At 31.8% G+C, this 10,603-nt stretch overlaps 2 protein-coding genes across 2 annotated transcripts; one reads left to right on the forward strand and one right to left on the reverse strand.

Annotated features, from left to right (window-relative positions):
* The first annotated feature begins 1,762 nt into the window (after window positions 1-1,762).
* On the forward strand, window positions 1,763-7,584 carry LOC112717131 (probable CoA ligase CCL6). Its single transcript, XM_025769235.3, has 19 exons — window positions 1,763-2,092; window positions 2,926-2,989; window positions 3,105-3,197; window positions 3,282-3,338; window positions 3,505-3,553; window positions 3,656-3,732; window positions 3,822-3,861; window positions 3,968-4,062; window positions 4,153-4,317; window positions 4,546-4,656; window positions 4,778-4,865; window positions 4,969-5,035; window positions 5,116-5,191; window positions 5,291-5,408; window positions 5,493-5,738; window positions 6,124-6,263; window positions 6,378-6,560; window positions 6,907-7,026; window positions 7,285-7,584. Exons 1-19 carry the CDS (start codon window positions 1,944-1,946, stop codon window positions 7,330-7,332), a joined length of 1,986 nt encoding a protein of 661 aa, XP_025625020.1. The 5' UTR covers window positions 1,763-1,943; the 3' UTR covers window positions 7,333-7,584.
* Window positions 7,585-7,707: 123 nt separating this feature from the next.
* LOC112717132 (cold-regulated 413 plasma membrane protein 4) lies at window positions 7,708-9,934 on the reverse strand. Its single transcript, XM_025769236.2, has 5 exons — window positions 9,025-9,934; window positions 8,837-8,944; window positions 8,483-8,553; window positions 8,144-8,397; window positions 7,708-7,986 (listed from the first exon to the last, which is right to left on the reverse strand). Exons 1-4 carry the CDS (start codon window positions 9,183-9,185, stop codon window positions 8,144-8,146), a joined length of 594 nt encoding a protein of 197 aa, XP_025625021.1. The 5' UTR covers window positions 9,186-9,934; the 3' UTR covers window positions 7,708-7,986.
* Window positions 9,935-10,603: the final 669 nt, after the last annotated feature.

Genomic DNA, 10,603 nt, shown 5'->3' on the forward strand with positions numbered 1-10,603 from the left:
TGGAGCATTAAAGTAGCACAGAAAGTTAGATGTGACTTGTGAGTATGTAATATATTTTCAATTTGCCACAATTTGATGTATTTACTCTCGTTTTAATGTTGAGAGAAAATTGTCTCTATTTCTGGTAATAAAGCTTGACTTAGTCGGTATAATTTATACTTACAAAGTGCATATCAAGAATAATATGCTTATTAATATATTCTTTAATTTTTCCTTCTTTTTAAATTTTATTTCATTGGCGTGAAGACTTTGCAACTTAAGAAGGAATGACATGGTAAACATAATCTAATTATCTAACCGTTTAGATTGCCAAACAAGAAAATTGGCTGTCTCCAACATCTTAATTTATTGGTTGGTTAGAAATCATATGATCTGTTTTTCCAAAATGTCAAACTTATGTAGCAAATTTCCTTGTCGTACTATTCAATTAATTAAGATCTGTTCAACCATCTAAGATACTATAGCAAATTTTCCTTTCATCACATTAGTCTTACATTAATTAGTCTCACAATTAGTAGTACTTTATTTTATATTTTATCATTTTCACATATTAATAAAGCAACTGTTATTTTTCTAATTTTGTTTTAATTACACATCAGTAACTAAATAGTTTAGTATAAAATTAAGGGCTTGGTTTAATTACACAACTGTTATCTTTTTTTTAATGATATTTTTTAAAAGAATCTTTTACAAAAGTAAAAGTGATTTTATGTTTGAATATCTCAAATAAAAAAAGATGTTTTTTATTTTTCTAATATTTTTATTTTTACTATTAAAAATTTTCATTAAAAAAATTTTATCGATTTACTGGCGCCCAAACAAGCACTAAACAGGGGCATTTTAATTTTAATTTCTTTAATTCTTGTATATTAGTTCTAATTAAATGAAAAATATTAAATTAATAATTATAATAGCAAGAAAAATTAAAAGAAAAATAATTTTGTTACACCAATTCCCAACTGCATGCATGAATAATTGTCCTATATATATATGCAAATCTTCTGGACCTTTAAGAAATAGTGGTTGAAGAAGCTACTAATAATAGCATGGGAGAACATGTTGAAGAATGAAGAATAATTAATAGGTATAGCATGGTAGGGACAAAATTTTGGCACACACTACACTACAAATAATAAGCATTATGATGATGCAAGAAAGTTTTGACAATATGTGTGTGCTGAAATTCTCAAACTAATTAAAACATGCAGAATAATAGCCGGCAATATTGGGTACCATATTATGTTTACTTTTCTTAAGGGATTATTAATTATGTTATGGTCCCTCTCTATATTATGTACTATACCTTTCATGCTTGTTAATTATACATGCAGTATGTATAATTGTATAGCACTAAATTAGCTGGTTTTCTTGCAGGATTTCAGGGTGCATTGTTGGGAAGCCATGTGGTTAAATATCTGTAAATTAATTTGTATATTGGGATAATCACATAATTAGGATGATAACACTGATAAGATTCACCAAACTTTCACAGCCATTAGCACATAACAATCAAGTATATAAATAGAGGATATGGAGAACTAGTCATGAATTGAAGAAAACATGCAACATCTATAGGAAAAGACAAAATTAAGATTTTGAGAGAGAGTGATTAATAAAATCAAAGCTGGAAAAAACTGTTATATATATATATAAAGGTAGAGAGACTAGAGAGTAACCTGTCCCATAAGTAATTTAAGTTGTGAATTTATTGCATAGGATTGGCTCAACCAACTCTCCTAACACTTTTCTCTTACTGTCACAGATACTCACATGCAAGCTAAGATTGCAACAACCTCTCTCTCTTTATTTATGACACAATTATTGCCCCATAAAACCCCACTTGTGTTGTGTGTTATAGACCTGCAAGGCAGTAAAATACATAGAGTTTCTGAATCAAATCAGTAACCTGCAGTGCAGTGCAGTGAACATTGTTATTATTGAGAATGGCAGAGGTTTATACTGTGAAAGTTGAGGAAGGAAGAGAAGCAAGTAATGGAAAGCCCTCAGTAGGAGCTGTGTATAGATGCATATATGCCAAAGATTCTCTCTTGCAAGTACCTCCTCAGTTACATTCACCTTGGGACTTCTTCAGGTCACTTTCTTCTTTTATACCATTCTTTTTTTTCATTAGTTTTTAGGAATTATGAAAAATACAAAAGTTTTTTATTTATGGGACAAAAAAAAATTTGTATTTGTGTTATTGTCTTTTAAGAAAATATCAAAAATATCGAGTTTTTATGTCTCTTTCTTAAAGAAAATATCCAAATATGTCTTAATAGCACTCTTTCAATTTAGAATATAATATCTTAATATTTTAAAACTTAAACATTTTATTTTTTTACACTATATATTCTACTTTTAGATTATGTTATTAGGATATCTGTTAGTGAAAACTTATTTTAACATAGAATTATGTAAATGAATAGAATTTATCATGCATCTTTGCATAATAAGCTTTTCCATTTGTAGCTTTGAACAAAATAATGCTTTTTTTTATTTATTAAAAGGGTGATTAATTGTTTCAAAATGAGCTTGTTCTGTATTAGTATTCAGTTTAGATCATTTGTAATTGCACAATGTAATTGTGACCATAATCACACTGACCAAATCACAATGCATATAATAGCCGCATATGCTAATTAACTAGTCTGTATCAATGCACATGTTAGTTTTATATATCCTTAATTTCTTGATTTTAATACATCAATTTATCAATTAAATGCTATTTCATTCTAATAATGATTCTCTAATCTATCCAGATTAAACAATGGTTGCCAAATAAATAATGAATTTGTTTTTATTGAAAACAAGATTAACATAACAAGTATAGTAGTTTATTTGAAGAAGATTCATGGAACAAACAGTATAATGGTAATATTTGGTTTTAGAACTTTCCTTAGCAGTTTTAATGTTTCCTTTTGGCAGGGACTCTGTTAAGAGGAATCCCAACTGTCGAATGCTCGGCCGGCGTCAGAAAACAGAATCCAAGGTACTATAAGTCCATGAATTTGTATAATTTATGTAATCGATTCCTCCTAATAAAAAAAATCTGTTATTTTTGTTAATCCTTAGAATATACTGAGAAAATTGAGGTGAATTATTAGGAGGCAGGTCCCTATGCATGGCTGACATATCAGGAGGTTTATGATGCTTCTATCAAAATGGGTTCTGCCATGAGAAGCCTAGGGGTTAATCCTGTGAGTATGCAACATTTTATTACTCTTATGATGTGCTTGATATTTTGTATAATCTAACTATTTTTTTTCTTTTTTTACTCTAAGGGTGACCGTTGTGGCATTTATGGATCCAATTGCCCTGAATGGATTATTGCAATGGAGGTATAGAACTTTGTAAATTGTAATATTATTCACATTTTATCAAAGAGAAATTAGTATATACAATTATATATTTAGAGATAAAAGAGTGTTATGTATAATATACCTTGTTGATTATTCCAACAAGATATATAACTTGATTCTATTTTATTTTCACCCTGTTTTGTAGGCTTGCAATAGCCATGCAGTAACATATGTTCCATTATATGATACCCTCGGTATGATTTTTCCTTCCTTAGAATTATAGAATATGTATCAATTTGTGTAACATAGTTGATTAGTTTCTCTTACATATAACATGGAATTATAATGCCTAACAGGTCCTAATGCAGTGGAATTTATCATAAATCATGCTGAAGTTTCAATAGCATTTGTACAAGAAAACAAGATTCCATCTGTAAGTTTTTTTTTTCCCCTAGCTATCACAATAATTTATTTGGAGTAGAAACTTAGAATAATGTCAACTTTGATTTCATGTTTGTGCAGATTTTGTCTTGTCTTGAAAGGTGCTGTTCAAATCTCAAAAGTAAGTTGAACATATTTCTATATTAAACCTTAATGATTCCTAGCTAGTTAGATTATTAAGTGTTTTTCCTCATTCAGTTGGTGAATTAATTATAATAATGGTGTAGCTATTGTGAGCTTTGGAAGTGTTTCAAGCACACAAAAGAAGGAAGCTGAGAAATTTGGAACATGTTGCTTCACATGGGGAAAGTTTCTACACTTGGTATAGAAACATGCTTTATAATCACATTGAATATTCTTTCATAATTTTTTGCAATAACTTAATCTTCTCTATTTTATCTTTGTCTATCAGGGAAGTTTGGACTGTGATCTACCATCAAAAAACAAGACTGATATTTGCACAATAATGTACACAAGTGGAACAACTGGAGATCCCAAAGGTGTTGTCATCAAGAATGAAGCTTTCATGGCTGAAGTCTTGTCTATTGACCAAATCATTTCACTAACAGACAGAGTGGTATGCTATAAGAATTTTTATTCTTACTTCATTAGCATCTTAATCTTCTTTTGTTACAAAAAGTTATTACCTCTTAGGATACACTCAAATTGTAGCATAAATATGAGTCAGTCTGTTGTACAATTCAAAATATCGACTCAATTTTGACCGAATAAAAGTAACTAGACAAGGTTGAGTTTCTCATATTTATGACAATTAAAGAAAATTGTGAAATTGGAATATCTGTAGGCAACAGAGGAGGATGTGTACTTCTCCTTTCTTCCTCTTGCACATGTATATGACCAGATAATGGAAACTTATTGCATCCACAAGAACTCTTCAATAGGATTTTGGCAAGGGGTGAGTAAGACTTCCATATTCACTTCATGAAATTTAATTTGATTTAATTTAATATAGTTTCCATCTTATATTATATACTTTTTAATGCATAGTTTTGAATTTTTCACACTAAATATTGCAGGATGTTAGGTTCCTGTTGGAAGATATTCAGACACTAAAACCAACCATATTTTGTGGTGTCCCTAGAGTTTTTGACCGTATTTATGCTGGTAATTAATTCTCTTCTTCTGTGATATTATCATATATGAAAATAATGCTCCAAGTATTTTTTAATTCTAAGCTCCTCTTTCTTTTTTTATTTTGCAATTGAAGGTATAAACAACAAGGTTTCCTCTGGAGGAGCACTGCAAAGTGCATTGTTTCATTATGCATATAACTAGTATGTTTTATCACTAATTAATCTCTTTGACAGTTTTAATTACCTATTCATATGTAAACTAATCTTGACTCTAACAACAGCAAATTGAGAAATCTAGAGAAGGGTCTTCCACAACACAAAGCAGCACCTTTGTTTGATAAGCTTGTGTTTGATAAGGTATGCTTTAAACTTAATCAATACTTTACTAGCAAGATAGAAAACTCATGAAAGATTGAATTAAAAAGCTAATACATTATTGGTTTGAATAATTGGTAGACAAAACAAGCATTAGGTGGACGAGTTCGAATCTTGTTATCAGGTGCTGCTCCTTTGCCTAGACATGTTGAGGAGTTTATGAGGGTCACTAGTGGATCTACATTATCACAAGGATATGGTATCAACTTTGATATTTAATCTTTCAGTGTCTTTGAGTAGAGATGAAATTGTTGATGATTGTGTACTCATTTTGATGTAACAGGTCTTACTGAAAGCTGTGCTGGATGTTTCACAGCAATAGGTGATGTGTATTCAATGACAGGAACGGTTGGAATCCCCATGACAACCATTGAAGCAAGGCTTGAATCAGTGCCTGAGATGGGATATGATGCACTTTCCAGTGTGCCACGTGGAGAAATTTGCCTCAGAGGTGTTAGCTTGTTCTCTGGTTATCACAAGCGTCAAGATCTTACTCATGAGGTTATGGTTGATGGTTGGTTTCATACAGGTAAATGTTAACTATGTAGAATATTAAAACCTGTTACATTGCCTCTAAACGCGAGAAATTCTTAGTTGCTCTCAGAGTTACCTAAAGTGACTTATGTGAAAACTCAGGTACAGTCGACTTCACGTGAAGTTGATACCTGAGAGTCGTTAGACGATTTGACTGATTTGACTAAAGTTTTATCTAACGGTTCTCAGATATCAACTTCATATGAAGTCAACTTCACCTGAGTTTTCACCAGTGACTTATGCCACGTACACTAAAGTGACTTTGTTATAGATACTGACTAGTGACTTGTCATTTAATTAATAAATCAGTCCAAGAGTTATAAGTTATAACTTGAATTCTAAATGCAATATGTAAAGGCTTGATTTGGAAATCATTGCAGGTGACATTGGAGAGTGGCAACCAAATGGAGCAATGAAAATCATTGATAGAAAAAAGAACATCTTTAAGTTGTCTCAAGGAGAATATATTGCTGTGGAGAGCATAGAGAACAAGTATCTGCAATGCCCTCTTATAACTTCGGTGTGTTTCTATATAAACTCAGAGAATCAGCACTTATAATATAGCATTGTAATTCTTCTCAATTACTAAACTTAAGTTGTTAAATATGGATAACAAATTTCATTCCGGATGCAGATTTGGGTGTATGGAAATAGTTTTGAGTCTTTCTTGGTGGCTGTGGTGGTTCCTGAAAGAAAGGCCCTTGAGGACTGGGCACTTGAGCATAATTTGACTGCAGATTATAAATCTTTATGTGATAATCTGAAGGCAAGAAAATACTTATTGGATAACCTCAACAGCACTGCTCAGAAACACCAAGTATGTATATGAAATTCTCCATCTTAATCCTATGCTGCTGATATATGACAATAGTATAGTATATTATTTCTAGTAAAAAAAATAACTGTCCTATTAGTAAAATTTAGACAATATTAATTTTTATTTTCCCCCCTATTATATCTCCTACTAAGCAGGACAAAGTGCAAAACTTTGTAATTGTTGTATTATACTCCTATTATTAAAGAGGGGAGAGAATAATGAAAAAGATAATACTAAAATACATTTATCCACTAATCCATATTCATAATTAATCCACTAAAATACATTTATGCACTCTATTTTGTTCATACTAATTAAATCTTTGACTTGAAATGAACTCTCTCAGCTTAGAGGATTTGAGCTGCTAAAAGCTGTTCATTTGGAACCAATTCCCTTTGACATGGAGAGAGATTTAATAACCCCAACATTCAAGTTGAAGAGACCACAGTTGCTCAAGTATTATAAGGTTTGTCTTCAAGCCGTGATCAATATTTTATAACCCTGTTTCACTTCAAACCTTACAAGTTTTTAGTGGTTTGCTTGTTTTTTTGTTTATTTATTTAACTCCTTCATATAATGATATGATTTAGAATTTGAACAAGCCTATAAATGTAAATTGGTTTTAGCTTCCTTGTATCTGGATTCAAGGGCTATCTATGAATTACAATGAGATGTTTGAGTGCCTCAATTTGATAAACTAATGTTACTATACAAACATGCGCAGAACCATATTGAGGAACTATACCAGGAAGCAAAGGGAACAAAGGTGTGAACCATATAACAAGAGGGTACCCTGTAGTCCTACATTATGCTCTGATAGTAATTTTTACCAGTTTGTTAGAAGCCATTTGGTTTCTTGTAAATATATGTTTATGAATGAACACTATGTAAGTGATAAACAAAATTTAGTTGTCGTTCCTTGTATTGAATTGAAGTGATTAAGTGTCCCTAATTCTGTATGCTACATTCCACGTGTGTAATTTGTCAATATTAATTAATAAAATTATTTTGAAAATTCCAAAAAGCTATAAATTCCCTTCCCTTGAAAAATCAGTTTCTTTTACTTTCTTTTTTTTTTCATAAACTGTTAAACACTTAAACTCCTAGGGTATGTATGTTTGATTAAGAGGTAAAAGTAGGATGCATATTTTTATAAATAAAATTTATTTATGGGTCCTGAAATTATCGATAAAATTGTCCATCCCATTTTTATTAGTCAACCAAACACATCCCTAATGTTATCTTCACACTACAAACTAAAGATGATGTTAATAGCGCCACAAGAACACTTAGCAAAGAAAGAGAGATACAGAATCTGAAAATGTTGCAGCTATGTCACATTTTGAGTCTTCATGTTCAGTGTCAATTCACCTTCTATGTAGCAAGGATTGCATTCCTTTTCATTCATCATTTATACGCATCCAAACTACAAGGACATGCAAAAGCAAAAGTCATAAACAATGGCAAGGAATTCTAATCTCTAGAGATGTTAACAAACATTAACAACAACAAAATTCAACTTGCTTCTCACTCATGACACATTAAACAAGACCAAATTTGCTGATACACATGCATGTTTGTACCTATAGAATGTAGAGCACGAGCGTCCAGATAGGATACACCAACAGAAGGATTATGCCTAACGTATTGGATATGCCGTGAGGTTTGGTGAAGGAGTTTCTGAAACCACCGGAAGCGCGAATATGTTCTTGCAGCAAGTAACATGCAATGGCAAGGCATATTATCACCCCTACTGCATTGTTTCTAACGGTGCTTGCAAACAGACCTGGAGCTACCACAACGAGTAGAATCAAAGCAGCAGGAAGTTCCAGCCATTCTGCAATGTCAACCATTACCAGTTAGTTAGTTACTACTGCTTACGAATTGCCTATAACAAAATTGCAGCATATATACATAGATACCAGGGAAGCGCCTTGGAAAGAAAAGACGCAATACAACTGCAATTAAAGCAATCCATTTCCCAACATCACCCCTGCATATATATAACAATTAATTAGGCTAATGCAGATCCAAGAGAAATCAATCAGAAAGAAAGAAGAGAGAAAAGAGAGAGACTCAGGGATCTAGTAGAATGCAATGAAGCTGTAGTACACGTGATTACCGTGAGTGGTTATTTGTACCTGAACTATACACAACAAACTCACGCGCCTACTAACAGAAAAGGTGCCAGCTCAGCACAGCTTCATAACAGATTCTAACTTATTCTAACTTTCATCTACTAACAACTCTCACTAGCTGAAGAAAGGGTGAGGTACCTGAAGAAGCCGAAAATCCATGAAGGCAAGCTGAAGAAAATGTATGGAATGAGAAGTGATGTAAGAATGTTGGTCTTCCAGTTTGTACGATCCAAAATCAGCAAATAGCTGCAGATGAGTGATTAGCGATTAGATAATTAGATTAGAGAGATGGAACGATCGAAGAGGGAATAGTAAGAGATACATACATAGCGGCGATGGAAGCAATGGATTCAAGCACAGTGACTCCGGCGCCGGACACAGCAGCTAGTTTAACGGCGTTTTTGGCGAGTTTATTAGCAGCAAAACCAAGGTCCCTCAGATCTGAACCGATTAATTCAGCTGCTTCATCTTCAAATTCCCTCCTCATTGCTAAGTAGCTCTTCTTGTTGCGCTTTCACATTTCCTATGCCGCCTTGGTGTGAGATTCAGAAAACAGAGAGCTGATTTTGCACTGCGCTTACACGTGTGCAACTCTCGGAATAGCAAGCGCCACGTGGAGTTCAACCATTGGATCGTCATCGTCATCACCTAAATGCGGTGCCGCTTCGATAAGAATTGCGACAAGTGAGAACAACGTTCAACTTTCTTCTATATGGATTATGGATATGCACATGAATATATCATAATACAAATTTTTTTTTTTCCATTACACACTACTCACTCAACTGCATCACACGACAAATTTAAGTTAGGTGATTTACTGAAAATTGATATTCGACAGTTCTTAGATAAAAATTTAATTAAATTATTTAATAATTTTTAAATATTAACTTCACCGTAAAATGGATTATACCTGAATTTTTACCTTAACTTTTCAACTCAATCGTATTTTTTTCCAAAGTTTGGTAAAAGATATCAATAATGCAAAGGTCCAATTGACCTAGTTTTATGAACTGTTGGTATGATCCATTTATGTATTGGGCTAACTGGCTACCGTACGAATTATTTTTGCTAACATATCTAGATATATATTTTTTGGCTTGGCTTCGATTCTAATTAACAAAAATATCTTGCAAAAAATAAGAGAGACAGAAGTTAGAAGGATTAAATTGGAATGTGTGCATGGATAAGAAAACAGGAAATCCTTATTAACATTAGATGTAAGGAATTTAACTCTTCTCTATCTGTGTCTACATGCATGTATATAACTTCTTTTTGTTTTCTTGAATTTTTTTTTTCTTCTCTTTCATATTTTTATTTAATTTGTCTCTTTCTTTTAATGACCTATATCTGTATGCATGGTCCACAATGTCTTAGTTTGTTTAGAAAAAGAAAAAAGGAAGCAGGGGGAGGAGACAAATTACAAATATCAATATTTGGATTTTATTAACTCATGTCTTGAAGTATTAAAAATTAAAAAAAAATAATTTTTTTCAGTCAACTATATATTCAATTCAATACATTCGAATAAAAATTTTAATTAAACCAGTAATGTTTTAAATTATATATATATAACTTAAGGATAAAATCTCTAAATCTCTCCTAATAAATAAAATGTAAATGGGTTAAAAATTTACGATTTATATATAACACAGGCATAATAATTAATAACTATATATGCAAAATACAACCGATCTCATCGTTTTTATTGGTATATTTTCAAAGAAAAATATTTATAGAAGAGGAGAGAAGAAAAAAATGGTTTGAGTCTTTCAGACACCACAAATGACGAGAAAAAGATTCCAGTTTCAGAAGTCATACAAATCCAAAATAGGCAATTAGGGAGCAGGTGGAATGGTTTATATAATACCTTATTCTAGAATTAAAATAAGAATATGTAGTTTT

The sequence above is a fragment of the Arachis hypogaea genome, chromosome 10, assembly GCF_003086295.3.
Source record: "Arachis hypogaea cultivar Tifrunner chromosome 10, arahy.Tifrunner.gnm2.J5K5, whole genome shotgun sequence".
Classification (NCBI taxonomy): Eukaryota; Viridiplantae; Streptophyta; class Magnoliopsida; order Fabales; family Fabaceae; genus Arachis; species Arachis hypogaea.

Coding starts and splice junctions, on each gene's coding strand:
- LOC112717132 (XM_025769236.2), bottom strand. CDS start 9,185: ATGAGGAGGGAATTTGAAGATGAAGCAGCTGAATTAATCGGTTCAGAT. Junction 8,554..8,836: donor TGGATTTTCGGCTTCTTCAG/GTACCTCACCCT, acceptor ATATATATGCAG/GGGTGATGTTGGGAAATGGA. Junction 8,398..8,482: donor CTTTCCAAGGCGCTTCCCTG/GTATCTATGTAT, acceptor TTGACATTGCAG/AATGGCTGGAACTTCCTGCT.
- LOC112717131 (XM_025769235.3), top strand. CDS start 1,944: ATGGCAGAGGTTTATACTGTGAAAGTTGAGGAAGGAAGAGAAGCAAGT. Junction 3,198..3,281: donor GAAGCCTAGGGGTTAATCCT/GTGAGTATGCAA, acceptor TTTTACTCTAAG/GGTGACCGTTGTGGCATTTA. Junction 4,063..4,152: donor GGGGAAAGTTTCTACACTTG/GTATAGAAACAT, acceptor TTTGTCTATCAG/GGAAGTTTGGACTGTGATCT.